The sequence below is a fragment of the Takifugu rubripes genome, chromosome 5 (genome assembly GCF_901000725.2).
Source record: "Takifugu rubripes chromosome 5, fTakRub1.2, whole genome shotgun sequence".
NCBI classification, from domain to species: Eukaryota; Metazoa; Chordata; class Actinopteri; order Tetraodontiformes; family Tetraodontidae; genus Takifugu; species Takifugu rubripes.
In genome coordinates, this window is record NC_042289.1 from 14,555,843 (window position 1) to 14,575,469 (window position 19,627).

General features: G+C 45.2%; 1 protein-coding gene across 2 annotated transcripts; it reads left to right on the plus strand.

The window, feature by feature from the left end:
- Positions 1-7,174: 7,174 nt before the first annotated feature.
- Positions 7,175-19,398, plus strand: cdc27 (cell division cycle 27). Of its 2 annotated transcripts, none has more exons than XM_011617499.2 (20): positions 7,175-7,355; positions 9,372-9,447; positions 11,443-11,590; positions 11,693-11,818; positions 11,900-11,997; positions 12,062-12,207; positions 12,284-12,504; positions 13,253-13,352; positions 14,189-14,298; positions 14,431-14,530; positions 14,624-14,804; positions 15,237-15,409; positions 15,482-15,634; positions 15,853-15,933; positions 16,030-16,157; positions 16,588-16,705; positions 17,230-17,358; positions 18,085-18,159; positions 18,763-18,892; positions 19,001-19,398. In XM_011617499.2, the coding sequence occupies exons 1-20, from the start codon at positions 7,329-7,331 to the stop codon at positions 19,090-19,092; spliced, it is 2,412 nt and encodes an 803-aa protein (XP_011615801.1). In that variant the 5' UTR covers positions 7,175-7,328; the 3' UTR covers positions 19,093-19,398. The 2 variants fall into 2 exon arrangements, with proteins under 2 accessions (XP_011615801.1, XP_029692392.1); XM_029836532.1 differs by having other exon boundaries at positions 14,434-14,530.
- The last annotated feature ends 229 nt before the right edge of the window (positions 19,399-19,627 follow it).

Sequence of the window (19,627 nt, forward strand, 5' to 3'; positions counted from 1 at the left end):
AGCTATCAGAGAGAAAGCTAACCAGGCCATCCCAACAACTGGACCATCACCAGATGTGCTGACTGTGGGAACATACAGGGTCTCCAACGAGCCCTTAAACTCCTTCAGCCCTATATATTTTTCTGAGGCGTCATCGCTAATTCAGAAATCCAAGACCACCACGTGTCCTTTAGATCCCAGAGAAGGTGGTGGTGACTCAGTTACTGGAGCACCTGCAGAGAAACAGCCTGTTTGAGATGTTTCAGTCAGGCTTTAGAGCTCATCACAGCACAGAAACAGCACTTCTTAAAGTCACTAATGATCTTCTCATAGCTTCAGATCATGGACTGGTCTCTATGCTGGTTCTGCTGGACCTCAGTGCTGCTTTTGATACAGTTGATCACAGCATCCTGTTACAGGAACCCTAACCCTAACCCTCCTCCTTAACCCAGGAAAAACTGAGGTCATGGTGTTTGGTCCTGAACCTCTCAGGGACAGATTAGATCACATGATCACTCTGGATGGTATCTCATTATCATCTAGTCTCTCTGAGGAATCTTGGAGTAACTTTTGACCAAAATCTCTCCTTCAATTCACACATTAAATTAGTCTCTAGAAGTGCCTTTTTTCACAGGAACATCACAAAGATCTTCTCTTCTCTTCTCTGAGTGAGACGTGTGAGAGCGGAGGAGCGAGCGAGCGAGTGGAAAACTATTTTTCCTATTCTTTCTTGTGTGCGAGTGAATGCTAGATAATATAGTTTAATTTATTGTGGTGTTTGCAAGTTTATATTAGTTTATCGAGTGTTTGTGTGGGTGTGTGAGGCGGCCGACCGCGTGCGGCCGTCATGGCGGCCAACGACGGTTTAACCGGCTTGAGTCGGAAGCACGGAGTCAAGGTGGGTGCGGGCTCCGTGCTTAATGTGGAGGAGGTGGCGCTGGCTGTGGGCCAAAAAATTGGCCACAGCTCAATCAAATCCGCCGCCCGCATGAATAGGGCGGTGGTGTTGGTCCTGGCCAAGGTGGAGCAGGTAAATATGTTGGTGGAGACGGGGATCACCGTGGGCGGACAGTTCGTCCAGGTAACTCCGCTAACACAGCCGGCGGCACGGATTACACTGTCCAATGTGCCGCCGTTCATCAGCGATGAGTTCCTGGTACGGGAGCTGTCTCGGCATGGGAAAGTGGTCTCTCCCATCCGCAAAATGTTGTCTGGCTGTAAGTCACCGCTGCTGAGACACGTAGTGTCTCACCGCAGGCAGGTGCACATGATCCTCAACAATAGGGCGGAGGAATTTAATTATCGTTTCATCGTTCGGGACACCAGCGACTGCGAGTCGATGTCGGACGGCAGCGAACTGTCCGGCACAACGCCAGACGGGCAGGATTTTGACCTGTACCCCCCAGGCTTGTTTAAAAAGTTCCTCACCCAGACCAAGGGCATGAAAGGCCTTGATCTGGGAACATATTTTCCTGACCGGCTCTGCTTCATCCGGTCAGCGAGCTTTTTAATTAGGAATAAGGCAACGTCAGGCCTCACCGACCCCGAAATATATAGGCTCAGGAAGCACATGGGCAAAGCAAGAAGACAGCTAAATTGAAAAATATTTTGCCATGGTTTCTTGTACTTATTTTTCACTGTCTGTGATTTTTATCTTTCCCCTTGGCATGAACATATTCAAAATGGGAACGTTGAATGTCAACGGAGCCAGGGACGCAAAAAAACGGGCACTAGTGTTCGACACAGCATAAAGAAAACGCATTGATGTCCTGTTCCTCCAGGAGACCCACAGCGACTGCGGCATAGAAGTGGACTGGGAGAAGGAGTGGGAAGGACAGGTGCTGCTGAGCCACAACACCACCCTCAGTGGTGGAGTGGGCCTCCTTTTTTCAAGGGGCTTCACTCCATCGTCCCTGGAGGTGGAGCATGTGGTGAGGGGACGGTGTCTGATGGTGAAAGCGCGCCTCCAAAACCACTCCTTGGTTTTTATTAATATTTATGCTCCCACCAACGGTACAGAGAGGAAGAGCTTTTTAGAAAAAGTTGGCACTGTTTTAAATGGTTGTGGGGATGATTTTTTATTCCTGGGTGGAGATTTTAATTGCACTGAGTCTTTTTTAGACCGTAACCATGCAGAGCCTCATCCAGCCTCGCAACATTGTCTGAGACAGCTGGCCTATTCTCATGGCCTGGTGGATGTGTGGAGGAGGATGCACGCAGACAACAGGCAATACACTTGGTCCCGCATGAGTGAGGGTAGGATCTCCTCGGCCAGACTTGACCGATTTTATTGTTTTAAACATCATTTTAGTGTTTTTAGTAGCTGTAGAATCATGCCAGTCGGCTTTACAGATCACTCGTTGGTTTTAGGCGAAGTCGCCGTGAAGAACATTTTACCCAAGAGTGCATATTGGCATTTTAATTCCAGCTTAGCGCAAGACAACAGTTTTAGGGATGTTTTACGGCACTTCTGGTTGGGGTTTCGAGAGAGAAAGTCCGATTTTACGTGCCTAAGACAGTGGTGGGACCGTGGAAAAGTAGAGATGCAGCTCCTGTGCCAGCAGTATACTCTCAATGCCACGCAGGACACACGCAGGTCGATCAAAGACCTGGAGATGGAGATAGTGGAGCTAGAGGCGATTGGCAGCTCCACAAGAGATCGAGGGTGTATTGAAACCCTCCAATCCAAAAAAATGGCCTTGGCCAGCCTGCTGGACAGTCAGGTACAGGGTGCACTGGTCAGGTCCCGGATTCAAGACCTCACTGAGATGGATGCTCCCTCTAGTTTCTTCTTTGGGCTGGAGAAAAAGCGTGGACAGAACCTGATAATCCATTCACTGCTTTCGAGCACAGGGCAGGAACCCGTGGAGCCGGGCCAGATAAGGCAGCGGGCGGTGGAGTTCTTTTCCTCCCTGTATGAGAGTGAGTATCGCAGGGATGATGGCCTGTTCCATGAGTTCTGCGGGGACCTTCCTCGGGTCTCTGAGGAGGCAAACTCGCAGCTGGACAGGCCGTTGCAACTCGATGAGCTCCACGCCGCCCTGCTCAGCATGAAGGGAAGGAAGTCTCCAGGTGTCGATGGGCTCACAGTAGAGTTCTTTAAAGCCTACTGGGACATTGTGGCCCACGACATGCTGGAGGTCTTTAACGAAAGCCTGGCCTCGGGTTCCCTGCCATTGTCCTGCAGGAGAGCAGTGGTCACCCTCCTGCCAAAAAAGGGCAACCTGCAGGAGATCAAGAACTGGCGCCCTGTGTCTCTACTGTGTGTGGATTATAGGATTCTGTCCAAGACCTTGGCCTCCAGGCTGAGGGAAGCTATGGAGCAGGTCATCCACCGGGACCAGACTTACTGTGTGCCCGACAGGTCCATAGTAGATAATGTCCACCTAATTCGAGATGTTTTGGAAGTCTCCAGATCATTGGACGTTGATACTGGTCTCATTTCGCTAGACCAGGAAAAGGCTTTTGACCGGGTTGAACACCAGTTCCTCTGGAAGGTGATGGAGAGGTTCGGGTTCAGCCCTGGCTTTATAGCGATGATCCGCGTCCTGTACTGTGACATTGAGAGTATGCTGAAGTTTAATGGCAGTCTGTGTGCTCCCTTCAGAGTGCGTAGAGGCGTCCGGCAGGGCTGTGCCCTCTCTGGAATGCTCTACGCTCTCTCCCTCGAACCCCTTCTCTCTAGGGTCCGTGCAAATGTGGATGGCCTGTTTCTACCGTCCTTTTACAGAAAAATTGTTTTATCTGCCTACGCAGATGATCTAATAGTAATGGTGCGCAGCCAGAGGGACGTAGATGTTTTATCTAATTTAACAGTTTTATTCAACCGCCTCTCCGCGGCCAGGGTCAACTGGCAGAAGAGTGAGGCCCTGGCCGTTGGCAGGTGGACAAATGGTCTGCCGGTCCTTCCCCAGGACCTTGCCTGGCGGAGGGACGGCCTAAAGTACCTCGGTGTTTTTATTGGAGATGAAGAAACTGAAAAGAAAAATTGGCTCGACACGTTGGAAAAGGTAGACGGAAAAATTCAAAAATGGAAATGGCTCCTCCCCCGCATGTCGTACAGAGGCAGAACTCTTGTCCTCAATAACCTGGTGGCCTCTGTGCTCTGGCACCGGCTCAGTTGCATGGAGCCACCCTCGGGGCTACTAGCACAACTGCAGACAAGAGTTCTGGCCTTCTTTTGGGACGGCATGCATTGGGTCCAGCAGGGGGTGTTGTACTTGCCTAGAGAGGAGGGAGGACAGGGCCTCATCCACCTGGCCAGCAGGACCGCCGCTTTTAGAATACAGTTTGTACAGAGGTTTTTAACAGGGCCGGCGGACCTAATGTGGAGAGATGTGGCCAGATGTGTCTTCAGACGGGTGAGTAACTTGGGGCTGGATGATGCTCTGTTTTTAACTGACTTTAAATTTGCAAAGTTAAATGGGCTACCTCCATTTTATCAGAGTGTTGTTAAGGCATGGGCCCTTTTTAAAGTTGAGAAAAGAACCAGCTCTGAATCTCTGTATTGGCTGCTAAGGGAACCCACGGTGCACGGAGCCAGGCTGGATGTCTCGGCCGAAGCCCCGCCGAGGCTGACGGCTGCACTGTGGCGGACCCGGACCCTACTCCTCCAGCACGTAGTGGCCGTGGCAGGGCCAGACCTAACGGGCGCGGAGGCAGTGGGTTCCCTGTTAGGCATCCGCTCTACCCAGGCAGCTGAGGGGGTGCTCCGGTTATGGAGGAACAGACTCAGCACGAGAGAGAGGCGTATTCTTGAGGACTACGGCCAGGGGACCGAACCCGACAGCGAGGACCCCTTCCCGGAGATCAGGCTGGTTGCCCACCTCGGGAATCTAGACGGTCCTCTCCTCAGACCAGCAAAAACCTTCTCCTTGCAGGCAGTCGAGAAGAAGACCCTGTACAACGACTGTGTGAGGGTACTAAACAGGAGAGGACTGTCGAACAGGAGCACCAGCGTGTGGGCCGATCGACTGGGAGGGGATGGAGCCCGCCCCTGCTGGAGGGTCCTTTACAAGCCGCCCCTGAAGAAAAGGACCGGGGACCTCAGTGGAGGATCTTACATGGGGCTGTCGCCTTGAACGCTCTCCTCTCCAGAATGAACGCTGCTGTGTCGGACCAGTGCCCGTTTTGTTCCGGGCGAGAGACTGTGTTCCACGCGTACAGTGAGTGTGAGAGGCTCACTGTACTTCTTAATGTCATGAAGGGTGTTTTTAATGGTTTTAAGGAAACCTTTTCTATTAGAACTTTTATTTTTGGTGCAGGTTACAACTCAAAAGCCGCTCGCAACAAGTGACAACTCCTGAATTTTATCTGTGGTGAGGCAAAAATGGCAATTTACGTCTCCAGGAAGAACAAAATTTCAAAAACTGGGGATAGTGAGGCCGCCTCTGTATGGCGCTGTAATGTCCGGTGCAGGCTGACGTTGGAGTTTGGGTTTTATAAAATGATGAACGACCTCGGCAAATTCCAGGACATATGGTGTCACAAAAATGTTTTATGCACTGTGACAGAGGATCTTTTGCACTTTGCACACCCCCTGGTGGGATAAATTGTATTGTATTGTTGATTTCTTAATATTTATTTATTTATTTATCTATTTTTATTGTGGTTGGTGGTATCATTACTATTATAACTATTGTTATTGTTATCATGATTACTATTATTATTATTATTATTATTATTGTTATGATTATTATTACTATTATTGTTGTTCTGTGGGTTTTCTAAACAGGGCGGTTTGTGGCCCTGTGTAAATTTGTGAATTAAAGTATTTTGTAAAAATCAAATCTCCTCTCCTCTCCTCTCCTCTCCTCTCCTCTCCTCTCCTCTCCTCTCCTCTCCTCTCTCTCTACCCCCCCCCCCCCCCATCAGCAGGAGGGTCCCCCTACATGAACCTGGTCCTGCTCCAGGTTTCTTCCTGTTAAAGGGCAGCTTTTCCTGCCACTGTTGCTTGTCTGGGGTCAGGCCCTGCTGGGATTCTGGAAAGCGTCTTGAAACAATTTTAATTGTAAAAGATGCAATATAAATAAAGATTGATTTGATTTGATTTGATTTGAGCCCCGAGGCTTTTGCTCCTGATTGCTCAGTCCTTTTGGAGCAGGTCAGCATGCCAGACGTGTCGACCTCCTCACAGAGGGTCAGGCAGGAGAAAACATTATGATCTAATCATAGAGCGTTCACACCAATTTGATAATCTGGAATTCAACAATCCAAAGTCGAAGTGGAGCACTTGGTGAATTATTTCAAGTGCTTTATTCAAGTCTGGGTCAATCAAGTCCAGTTGTTCTGGCTTGGACTAGGAAAATGAAAAATTACATTATAGAAAATAATAACAAAATACTATTTTTATGACAAAATGTTTTCAACTTTTTTTACAGTCATAAAAAGAACAATACATTATTATTGCAGACTGTAATACAATTAGGAAATTTTTATATTAATTTTAGTAATTAGTAATTGTATCTTTTTGACTGGTATTACACCAAAATACTTTATTGTTGTTGTTGTTGTATTTACATTTTCTTTAAGGGGGCCTTCTGACTGTCACTAAAAATAAAAACACCTGATAAAATACAGAAAACACAGAGTATACAGTTGAAGGGTTAAAAATGAACAGTGTAATTTAATTACATTCGAGAGAGAAAGCAGTCCTAAACAGCTGGGTTTTAAGGGAAGATTTCAAGAGTGAGTAAATGTTCCTGAGTTCCAGAGCCGGGGAACAGAGCAGCAGAATGTTTTGCTTCTCATGGCCAAGAGACAGACAGGTGAAGTGAATGAGTTCTGCATGGAGTGGCAACATGGGGGTGTCAGATATGGCAGGGCAATGATATGTATGGCATTAAATGTCAACAGGATGATTTTAAAATCAATATGTGACTTGACCAAGGGCAAATACAGCTGCTGCAGGATGGGGTGATGTGCAGGGGGTTGATTACGAGGGCAGCTGAGTTCTGTACAGGAGAGAGGTTTGTTTGGGAGACCAAAGAGGAGAGAGTTGCAATAGTCCATGTGGGACGTGATGAAGCTGTGGACAAGGATAGCTGTGGGGAGGGTCGGCTTTGAAACACGCTTCAACAGGCGTCAGTCTGTCATGGGACACTGGTGAGGCGACATGCGCTCTTTCTAACAGTAGGGGGCGCCATCGGCGCGCCTGCTTCGGCCTGTCGCTCTTCTTCTTCTCTTCTCTTCGGCCTGTCGCTCTTCTTCGACGATATTCGGGTGGTAACGGCCGTGTGTTGCTTTCAAATCTTCGGCTGAAACGTTTGGCGAGGGCGAAGAGAAGAAAGATTCGAGAACGAAGAGGAGAAACCGACGACGAGAGCCATTAAACTGAGTGTGGTAGCGGAATGACGGTGCTGCAGGAACCTGTCCAGGTGAAAATATGTCTTTAGCTCGTTGTCAGTTGCGGCAAGTCGAGTATTTGTGAAGTCCGTATTGCTCGGTCTGTTCCGGCCTCAGTGGCTGCTCCAGTCCGCGGTGCGAACCTTCACCTCCGTTAAAGGCCCACACTTGCTTTTAGCCGCACTAGAAGTTTTTGGTTTTCTTTTGTTGTTTTTTTTCAACTGTTGTTTATAATAGATCCTTATTTATGAGTGGGTAATTTTAGGATGACAGCCATCATTCGGTACAGGAATGTTAGCTTCAAGCTAGTCGTTTGCCAATAATAGTTTGGTTATTGTTCACATCAGTCATACCAGAAACCCTAACCTCGCATGATTTAATGAATTTGCACTTGTCACTATACAACGTTTTGGCTTTAATGCAGGTAATTAATGGAATGTTAGGGTTATGATTCATTATGAAATGCAATCGTAGTAGAGCCATCGAAAACTTACATTTTTACTGTACTGCCGAAACAACATGTCAGTAGGGATAGGCAGACGCTGAATTTATGAGAACACGTAATGAATGGCCAAATGAGTATGCATCAGACAATCGCTCATTTCCAATGACTGGAAGGACGAGCCTAATTTTTAAGAAATTCATCAGAATTCTCTATGATTTATTTGCCAGTGCTGAATTTTAGGAATCGAGTTAGCCGGATAGCAACTACGGCTAATGTTGAGCCGACTGGATGCACTCTGCAGAAAGTCGTCCTTATAAATGAGAATAACTGGTTTGGATGTCCATTTATAAACCTACTTGTTTAACTTTGGTTCTTTACTAGCCTCGGTACTCGTGTAGTATGTAAAACACATTTGGTTAGCCTGCTGGTGCTAACCCTAAGCTAGCTGCCGTGCCTGAACGTCTGCCATGTCAGTCGGTGAGAACAGTGCAGCTTGGTCCGTGCAACATTTGTGCTGATTGCATTGTGTTTTATATTATAGTTTAAACAGGAGATTATCAACTGGTGCTAGAAGAGTTAGCATCTGGGCTCCAAACTGCTTTCTCAAGGTTTTTGTACATAAGCAACCCTGCCATAATGCAGCCACATGTTTTACTCGGCTTGTGTGCGTTTAGTTGAAGAAAACTGCTGTAGTTATTAAAAATGACGTGGAATGCATGACTTTGTGGGCGTGTTTTGATCAGATGTACACTTTGGCCAGGGTTACCATTGTGGTCTGTTCAGGACAGATGTGGATGACAGATGTGGATAGCTGTGTCACCTCCACAGTCTCCCATCATTGCTGCAGAACACGTAGGAGCAGTGTTGATGTTGGAATAGATATCCGAGTGGTGTCAGCCTTCCCAGTTCAGGAACTGGGAGACTGTTGTGGTCCTAACCCTAATACAACAAAGGCATTCTACAGTAAATGTCTTTGGTACATTCCCAGATTGGGCAGATTAACTTGTTCTGTCACCTGCTGCAGCTTTAGAGACAGAAAATGATGTCTGTTTGGAACAAAATGCTACAATCTTTGATTTCAACTGTTTTTAGAAGAAACCTGCTCACCCCTCTTTTCCAGAGTAGCCATTATTTTAAAAGTAGGAAAATAAGCATTCATTTCAACCAATATCAGAATCTTTAAATGAAAATATCAAAGGCACATTTAATTTGTTTTTGGGGCAGTCATGTCAGGAAGATTAGAAAATGTTCCAGAACAGTAAGAAAAGTCTTGCACGCTGCCCAAACTACAACATGCCACGTGCACAACACAGGTGCTGAGGAGGTGCTTGGTTCCTTTGGTTCCCATCATCTTTCTTGATGAAGATTTGGGCAGCCTCTTTTGCTTATCATGATTTAATATGTATATTCAAATGGCCAGATAAATATGTAATACACACGTAAATGCATAATATATACAAACTGTATAATGCGCACATGAATTTAACATCCTTCCCCATCTATTTACCTGTTTGAAATGTAGAAAACAAAAAACTAGATTGATGTTTGAACTTTATTTTCATTTCTTTCAAGTCACCCTGTGTTTTTTCTTGCCATTCTCCAGGCTGCAGTGTGGCAAGCTCTGAACCACTATGCCTACCTGGATGCAGTTTTCCTGGCAGAGAGACTTTATGCCGAAGGTATCTTTCATTATATCTTTCATTCCAGCTGGAAATAGTAGTTGAACATCATCTTTTGCATTCCTGCTTGTATTAATTGTCATGTTGCTGTGCCTGATAACCTGTGAGGTTTTTTCCACTCTGGACACATTAACTATTCAATAATAATGTTATAGTAAGAGTCATGAAACCCAGCTGGTTGGGGTTGTTTTTACCATATCAACCAGAAAAACCTCAGAATCTTGTTCAACTTAACAATAAAGTAGTTGCTGAGAATAACTTGAATCAGGGAGATTTTTCTTGTTTGGCTGGAACCCTTTTGATTTTCCTCCAGTTTCTTATACTGCTTTCACTCTAAAATGACCATGTGGACACGAGATTTTCTGACGTGGGTCCACCGCCTTGGCTCGGCATTTGGGCCGGCACCGCGCCTCCGCTGAGGGGGGCTGGCTGTCTTCCTTTTGATTTTCCACCCTCTCGGCATCATCACAGCAACCACATCGTCACACCTTTGCGTGTGCTGGAGCACTGTGTGGTCCACTACGGACGTCAGCAGGACGAGGATCACTGTTGTGCTTTTGTACTTTGAAACTTGGTTCCCTTTGCAAAGTTTACAAGCTCAGAGCAGATTGAACGACGTCCGATCGATCGTTTAGAGGAGGATGGAGTTTGTGGCCTCTCTTGGGCTGCTAAGTGAAGGAATGATTCCCAAAGAATTTGTCTCAATACTTTTCCTGGAAAATACATTTATGTTAGAACATATTGTGTCTAGGTGTTATAAACCTGACAACATTGGAGGATGTGGACGGCAGTAGTGCAGAGAGCTGGACACACTCGGGCAGTTTAGCCAGTGCTAAGTGGCTGTATATTAGTTTGCAGAGCTCATAATAAGGCCACGCAGTAATAATAAGGCTGCTTATATTGCCATAAATAACTGTGTCCAGCACACAACCTGAAAGCTCTTCTTCTTCACCGTTAATAGTGAGTAGCTTGTCATCCCGCTAATTTCCCGGGTCGATGGCAGAGTCAACCAACCCAGGACAAAATGCCGCTGACGGCCCTTTCACAGTGCTGAAACGGCCTGCGTCGGCCCAGGATGATGGGCTACGTTTGTGCACTGTGAAAGGGGCTTTATATAGTTTGATAGACTTAGTGGGTGCTGGTAAACAAAAAATCTATTCTAAAATACATTTTCTATTTTACCGATTGAATCAGTTTTTGGTTATCTGCCATGCTGCCTCTGTTTGCCATTGATTTGTCAATCAATCAATCAATCAATCAGTCTTTATTTATATAGCGTCTTTTACAATAAAAATTGTCTCTAGACCCTCTCCAGATCCCAGCAGGGCCTGACCCCAGACAAGCAACAGTGGCAGGAAAAACTCCGCTTTAACAGGAAGAAACCTGGAGCAGGACCAGGCTCATGTCGGAGAGGAGAGGAGAGGGGAGGGGAGGAGGAGGAGAAGAAGAAGAGGAGGAGAGGGAGGAGGAGAGGGAGAAGGAGAGGAGAAGAGGGAGAGGAGAGGGAGAGGAGGAGGAGGAGAAGAAGAAGAGGAGAGGGAGGAGAGGGAGAATGGGAGGAGAGGGAGAAGGGGAGGAGAGGGAGAAGGAGAGGAGAGGCACAGAGCCCAGAAACACACACAAAAATACACTGTTTATACAGCGGGTCAGCGGGGCCGGAGGTCATCATGCAGCTCCGAAGGCGGCGATACCTGTAAATGAAGAGAGAGTTTCCCTTGTGTCTCCAGGGAAATTAAACATGGTGGTTGCCCACCTTCCACCATGTTGCACATATACTAACAAACCTTATAGACTTCAGAAACAACACACCAATGATCATGACCAATGGAATATTACGGCAGAGCTGTTGTAACAGGCGGCCAATGGTTTGGATTTGTTAGGGTGTTTCTGCAGACGTATAACTAGTTGAGTTCAGACTTAGGACAGAACCACAGAACTTGACTGTATTCTTTGCATTCAAGCCTAAACATCTGTCTGTCTCCCTGTCTGTGTTAGTGAGGTCAGAAGAGGCGCTCTACCTGTTAGCAACATGTTACTACCGCTCTGGGAAACCCTATAAAGCTTACCGGCTGCTGAAGGCCCACAGCTGCTCCTCGCCACAGGTTCGCTTCCTGTTAGCCAAATGCTGCGTGGAATTAAGCAAGTAAGTATGTGTGCATGCAAGCACATGTGAGAGAACACGCACTCACACCACTCTGAGGAAATGGCAGACACCCGTGTTAGCTCTCTACCATGTGTGTGTCAGACTGGCTGAAGGAGAGCAGGTTTTGATTGGTGGAGTGCTGAACAAGCAAAAGAGCCAGGATGACATCATCACAGAGTTTGGAGAGTCGGCCTCCTTCACGCTGTCATTGCTGGGCCATATCTACTGGTGAGAGGCGAGTTGATCGAGCATCCTCAGGAATGGTGTCGTACACAACATAAAAAACCTCTTTTGTCTCTCTCTGAGCAGTAAGACAGACCGCGTTGCTAAAGGCTCAGAGTGTTTCCAAAGGAGTTTAACTCTCAACCCCTTTCTCTGGTCACCTTTCCAGAACCTTTGTCACTTAGGTAAGACATATGCACACACCCACTTTCACCATCATGTCCTCATGCACCTGAATGTCTGTTCCAGGAGAAAAGCCAGATCCAGAGCAGGTGTTCAGATTGTCATCTATACAGAACACTTCAATGGTTCCACCCCCTCCACCTGTCAGTCCTGCTCAGAACACCTCCCACCGTCTGGACACAGTCCTCATGGAAACACCGCAGGACACACTGGTACCTGTCATCTACAGTAGTAACGCAAACAAGATCTTTGTTGTGGTTTTACATTCTGAAAATTTTGTGTCTGCAGGAGTTGAACCGTTTGAATTTAGAATCTTCAAACGGGAAACTCTCATCAGATTTGTCAGTTTCCTACATTGACTCCTCCCTCATCTCACCTGAGACTGGCTCCTTACTGAGCAACACGGTCTCCATGGCCTCGGCTGCCTCCCTTATAGCCAAACAGAATAAGCCAAAAAGTGGACGCAGTTTACTTGGAGGACCTGCTGCTCTCAGCCCGTTAACTCCCAGGTGAGTTCATGGACGACGGCATTCTACAGGTTTTACAAAGCAAGACAATAATCATTAAACTGCTAATTCTATTTTTATTTCAATTACAAATAATTTTACAAATTATTAATACTTTTTACTTGGAGATGGAGACTTGAAATGTTGCATTAAAAAAATAACCGTTGCCCCACAATGAAAAAAGAATGAAGTGTTATTTCAGAGATTTTAATTATCCCAAAAGATAACGGGCGTTTTCACATGACAGAAATGTGGGAAATTAATCTCCCAGAGTTCACTGTGGGCTTTTTATGCCACATGAACTTTATTTGCATCAATAGCAATAATACAGTACTTGGGCAGAGGTGATGAGGAAATAACCTCCTTTTAACAGAGATATGATTCAGAGCAGTTACACAATTAGGCCGAGGATGTTTAAAAAAACCTTTTAACAGAAAGAACCCATCATCAAGACCAGGGTCAAATGGGGAGCCTGGTCCTGCTGATGGCCGGACAGAGAAAGAAGAAAAGGGGGAGATGGGGCAGGGCGAAACAATTCCTCTAATTTCATTGACTTGTTCCAAGTCTGTGTAAGTCATGCTTGTGTAACAGCATGTAGTGATTAGTAGTGTCAAATTCAGCATATCTTGCTGGACAAATATAAAGACAAGTCTGTTATCTGAAGCAGGGGGTCTTGCGCCAATACTTTAAAGGAAGACGAACCGTGTGCGTGTGCGTGCGCGCGTGTGTGTGTGTGCGCCTGCCTCTGTAGTTTTGGCATCCTGCCCCTGGAGCCCAGCCCCGGAGACCCCACATATTTGCAGAACTATTCATCTACCATGGAAACACAATCTACAGCCCCCAGCAAGAAGGTACCGTCACACAGATGTACTTATATTTTTTTGCTTGCACATACCATTATTTGTCCGAATCAACGCTATCCCATTGTTCTAATCCCGTACATTAAGCAAACCTGTATCCACTGAGCTGGATTTAATTGGAAATAATTGTCCATTGGCTGTGGTCTCAGTCCCACTCTCCCTAAATCTAAAAACTTTAAAGATGGGGTGAAGCTCGCTCAGCCTTTAGGGGAATTCGCTAAGAATTGGGGGGGGGGGGGGAGGGGAGCGGAGGAGAGGAGAGGTGAGGGTTAGGCGATACCTGTAAATAAATAGAGAGGGGGGGGGGAGCAGAAAAACTACACAGGAATCATCATAACTAGTTTGCTTGATGAGGGAGAGGAAAGGAGAGGAGAGGGAACCATGACCCAGTGGGGTGCCAGAGGCCTGTCAGGTGATCATGTTTCTGGACCCCTGCAGCCTCGGCCTCTAGCAGCATAACTAAGATGTGACCTAATGATTAGATAATTATTTCTATATTATTATATATAATTATTATATAACCTGATGATTAGACGACCCCCTAAGTATGATAATCTGTCTGTCTATAATAGTAACTGGAACTACAGAATTAGTAGCAATAAGCCTCATCAAAGAGGAAGGTTTTAAGTCTGATCTTAAAAGTAGCGATGGAGTCAGCCTCCCGTACCTGGACAGGGAGCTGGTTCCATAGCAGGGGGGCCTGGACAGGGAGCTGGTTCCACAGCAGGGGGCCTGGTAGCTAAATGCCCTAACTGTCAGCAGGTGAGTTCATGGTTCTTCTCCTCTTTGTCTGCCCACTGTCTGTCTCTCTATTTTCCCTTTCTCAGGCCGTCTCCAGGATCAGTCAGTCCAAATCCGTCTTCAGTCAGAGTGGTAACAGCAGAGATGTTCTCCCCGTCCCTTTCAACCAAACACAGACCACAGCCCCTCACACCAGGTAACTATAGCAAGCACAGAATCACACAGCTCTTTCCTTTCTCTTGTTTTGAGCTGTGATATCTGCCTGTGAAAGGTTACACAAGTTCTTACTGTGGCTCTTTGTCTATCTGACTGCCTGTCTGTCTCATAGTAGTTCCCCTCAGGTCCTTAGTCCCAGTATGTCTGGTCCTCCAAATGTCCAACCCAGAAGAAGCTCTAGATTATTTACAAGTGCAAGTTCTACAGCCAAGGTACGACCCTCCAATACATCATACTGCGCTGAGTCTGGAGTTATTTCTGCCGTATCACATAAGGTTCACTTTTGATTTTGTCTCTCTGTGTAGGAGAACAGTAAGAAGTTAAAAATGAAGTTTCCAACTAAGATCCCAAATAGAAAAACTAAATGTAAATCGGCAAAAACATCAAATAGCAACAACCTGAATGAAAGTCTGGACATCCTTCGACTGGATCCCAGTTTGAGTCTCCCAGACACCAAGATCCCCCAGTACCAGAGAGCTGCTGCAGGTATTAATGGAACCAACTTCAAAGCACATAAATGTCCAATGTTAAAGTACGTTTTTAATATGACACCCCTGTTCTTGGGAACCTCAGGGATCTATTACGGTTTACTTTCTAATCCAAACACCTCAGTGGTTGCTCAGGGCAGGAGTGTCTGAGTTGATGCAGATCTCTGTGGTGAGAGCATAGTATCTTCGTCCAACCCAAAATCTCTTCACGTCATTTTCCTTCCTGAAGTGCCATCAGGTCACTCTGTACCGTAGACAGTGCACTCAAAGGGGGATCTTCAGTTAGTTCTGATCCAGCAACTCTTCAGCTTGGGTTCCTCTGTCAGTACGAAGCTCTGAAGTTTCAAACATGCTCTAAAAATAGTTTCACAAATGTCCATTTTGTTAACAGTCCTCTAACGTTTTGTTAAAGTATTCCTTTTATTTTCAGACAGCGTGATGGTATTGCTCCGAGAACTGGGGCGTGGCTACCTGGCGCTCTGCTCGTACAACTGCAGAGAAGCTATCAACATCCTGACTTCGCTGCCACCTCAGCACTACAACACTGGCTGGGTCCTCACACACATTGGCAGAGCTTACTTTGAACTGGCTGAATACACACAGGTATCACACAACTGACAGTTGGTTCGTGTGCACACTCACTTTTGGATCTGAACAGATGTGTTGTGGATGTAGGCAGAGCGTCTGTTCAGTGAGGTTCGCAGGATCGAGTCGTACAGAGTTGAAGGAATGGAGATTTATTCAACCACTCTGTGGCACCTGCAGAAGGATGTTGCCCTGTCTGCTCTGTCCAAAGACCTGACCGACATGGACAAGAACTGTCCTGAGGTAGGTCGTCTGTAGTCTGTCAACATATTATCTAGTACTACGCACCGATGTCAACAAGGAAGGACGAGTACTTTTTACTCCCTTTTTCAAAACATGCGGTCAATATTTGGCACTTTAGAAACGTGTGGATCGATTCTCAGCACAAGCACGCTGCGTTCTACCAGGTACTGTCACTATGTTTGTTGCTCACCTGTCTACACCTGTCTGTCACTCTGAAGGCTTGGTGTGTCGCAGGAAACTGTTTCAGCCTTCAGAGGGAGCATGATATTGCCATCAAGTTCTTCCAGAGAGCAATCCAGGTGAACTTATGCAATGCGCATGATGTTTTAATCGTTTAGGTGGTGATAGACAGGCCGTTCGCTGTATCCAATCACGGTCTTCCATCTCATTCTCAGGTGGACCCAGGCTTTGCTTATGCTTACACTCTGCTGGGTCACGAGTTTGTTCTGACAGAGGAGTTGGACAGAGCACTTGCCTGCTTTCGAAACGCCATCAGAGTAAACAGCAGACACTATAATGCCTGGTATGTAACCATGGTAACCTATAGCATTTTAGACCAGCACAAGTTTGTGCATTTCATTGACAAACTTCATGGAGCAAACTGAAACGCAGTTCCTGTCAGATGAGTGATTCCAAAACAACCGAGACTTGGTTGCCATGACAACATGTGCAACTTTAGCAGTCTCCACAGCAGGAAAAGAAAATGTCATGTTCCAACCTCCTCATAAGCACTTGTAAATTAAATGAGCAGAGTTATTGTTGCCATGATGTCGTCTTTAAAGCTGTTTTAATTGTACTACAGTCAGCTTACATCTTGAGCTGTAGCTGAGTTCAAGGTTGAGCCTTGATCTGTGTATGATCTCCAGGTGTTTTCAGCATAAAACTTATAGGTACGTTGATGTCTCAGAAGAAAAAGACCTACTGATTCTGTCTGTCTGTCTGTCTGTCTGTAGGTATGGTCTAGGGATGATTTACTACAAACAGGAGAAGTTCAACTTGGCAGAGATGCACTTTAAAAAAGCTCTAAGTATTAACCCTCAGAGTTCGGTGCTTCTTTGTCACATCGGAGTGGTGAGTTCTTATCTGACACAAGGAGTCAAAAATAAAAAAATCAGAAAGTCCATATTGTCATATTTGTAGCTTTTGCCTCAAGGTATTTGGTCTCAACAGAGGTTGCGAAACAAGTTTAAATACTGAGACGATCATCATATTTGCATACTTTACAGTAGTTGGTCAAACAATTATATTTGGCCGAGTACGTTTGTTTCCCAATATATTTAAAAGTTCCAAAAATGCTAAACATGTCTGTCTGGGAAAGTTCTGTCATTCAGGTCACGGTAATTCCGGTAGATGAATCTTAGCAACTGGACTGTTTGATTTCTTTCTTGATCACATTTCACCTCTCATCCACGAGGCGTCATCAGTTCTCAGTGATTGTTTGGGAGTTCCTGATGTCCAATGATTTGAATCGAATCCATATCAATACAATATTGTCAGTAAAATCTTTTAAATGGTGACTAGTGGTCCCTCGCCATCCCAGGCTGCTCCTCCATCAGGTGCTACAATTTCACCCAAATATTTCTATTGTTGTGAAGGTCCAGCATGCCTTGAAGAAGTCTGATGCAGCTTTGGAGACCCTAAACAGGGCAATAGGAATTGACCCAAAAAACCCACTCTGCAAGTTTCATCGAGCATCTATACTCTTTGCCAATGACAAATACAAGGTGAGGGATCTCTTTCTTTCTCTCTTTCTTTCTGTCTGTCACATTTTGAAGGCTTTAAATATTTTTGAAAAGCATACATCCCCATCTCAGTGCCGTGCCCTTCAGAGGGCACTAAAGAGGGTTAGAACCAACAGCAGGACGAGGCCTGGAGGGTATCGAGACTGAAGTTATCAGGAAATAGACAAAATCTTTCTTGATCAACAAACCACTAAAAGGTTCCAACAAGACATGAGTGGGAGACAAATTTTAGTCACATAAAAGCAATGTCAGTCTTTAAGTGAAATTTGTACACTGACACACAAAATCATGTGAACAATTACTGTTCTACATGCATTTGTTGCTGTATTACAGGCTTAATATTCACACCAAATGACTATTGGAAGGAATCAAAAAACATGAATCAAAATAAAAATGGAGATTATATTGTCTACTCCAGCTTCAAAGAGAAATATTCAGGTCATTAAAAATTGAAAGTTATTTGTATGTCATGACGTTGGTGTAGAGAAAATTTGCAAAACAGTGGATTTGCGGATAATGAACCAAAAATTTGTAAAGGACGGTTCCACACTAATAAAGACAGTTTGAATTTGTCCCACACTTTGTGATATCCATGGATTACTTGGCTGTAAAGCGATTGGTAATAACTGATGAGTAACTTCTGCATGTTTGTTGTCTGCTTCATTTATCTGATTAAATAGTCGTCTTCTGTGACCTGTCTTGTTGCAGGCAGCTCTTCAAGAGTTGGAAGAGCTGAAGCAGATTGTTCCCAAAGAGTCTTTGGTTTACTTCCTTATAGGAAAGGTAAGAAAAAAAACACGAAAATGAAAATTGAGGTTTTGAATTTACCATTCATTTTTAAGTACTGTATTTTCGCGACCATAAGGCGCACTTAAAAGTCTTACATCTTCTCCAAAATGGACGCGGCGCCTTATAATGTGGTGCGCCTTATGTGTGCATCGAGTTCCAAAATCTGAGTATGCTTTTCGGCTTTTACAAAAGCCATTTTGGATTCATTTCGGATACAGGAGATGATGTAGGTGAGTACATTGCTAAATACACGCTAGCATGCATGTTTTAAGCTAGCGTACCGGTATGTTTTACCGGGCCCGCACCCTATAATCCGGTTCACCTAATGTATGTGTTAAATACAGAAATGGCACCATGAGACTTTGCCTTCTAATATGGTGCGCCTTATGGTTGTGGAAATACGGTACACCTCTGACGGTTAGGTCTTTGGGGTTTAAGTGAGAATATACTGTTAAACATCAGCAGGTTACATTAAACACATTGGTTACTGACTTTAATTTTTACTACCCTCTTTTTGCTGCTTTTTTCTTTTTACCCCTTTTTCATATTTTTTATTTTTTAAATTGATTAAATTCCTATTTTTATCTTTCTCTCCAGGTATATAAGAAGTTGGGCCAGACTCATTTGGCTTTGATGAACTTCAGCTGGGCGATGGATCTGGATCCGAAAGGAGCAAATAACCAGATCAAAGAAGCCATTGATAAGAGATACTTGCCAGAAGATGAAGGTGAGGCGTGTACTTTGATCATGTTAAAACAATACAGGAAGTCCAGTGGTGTGGAAGCAGCATTAAAGTTGGGTTTTTCTTTCTCCATCTGTCTATTTCTTTGGTCAGCGGCTGAGGTGGACGACAGCCAGGACAGCAGTATCATGACAGATGCTGATGACACGCAGCTCCACACAGCTGAGAGTGATGATGTTCTTTAGCCCTGCCTCCTTCAGCTATGCCTAAGCCAGGCCATGCCCTGCTGTAAAGGATACTGTTGCTAGGCAACATTCTGACATATCTTTGGTTTAGTTCCCCACCGACTACACCTACAAGTTCTTTGGAGGGCTTAAATGGACTACTGTCTGGCAGCAGTCCTGTTCCTTGAGTCTGCCCCTTTCCTTTTCAGATGTCAAAGTAGTCCTCTATCATCACTTTTTATGTTGTTTTTATCATTGTTCTGGGAATAGATCAATAAAGATTGTAAGCTCTACCATGACTGATCAATAAATGGTAACTACACAGTATGTATGAAGAGCACTCCTTTCCTACTGGTGTTCAGTCAGGTCAATTTGACCTGCACGTCTTTCCAAAATAAGATTTGTTCTATTGAAGTATCTTCAATGTGCAATAGCTCTTATTCATAATTGCAATAAAAATTAGATTCCCAAATTTCCAATTACCGTAATGAACATGCCATATACCGCATCTCTTTCAAGATACTGTGACCATGCTGCTCTGCTCCATTGCTGTTCT

What these genes read in the sequence shown, in the direction of transcription:
- cdc27 (XM_011617499.2), top strand. Translation starts at nt 7,329, where the DNA reads ATGACGGTGCTGCAGGAACCTGTCCAG. An exon ending in CCAGAACCTTTGTCACTTAG is followed by an intron (nt 11,998 to 12,061) that starts GTAAGACATATG and finishes TGTCTGTTCCAG; the next exon opens with GAGAAAAGCCAGATCCAGAG. An exon ending in TCTTCCAGAGAGCAATCCAG is followed by an intron (nt 15,934 to 16,029) that starts GTGAACTTATGC and finishes TCTCATTCTCAG; the next exon opens with GTGGACCCAGGCTTTGCTTA.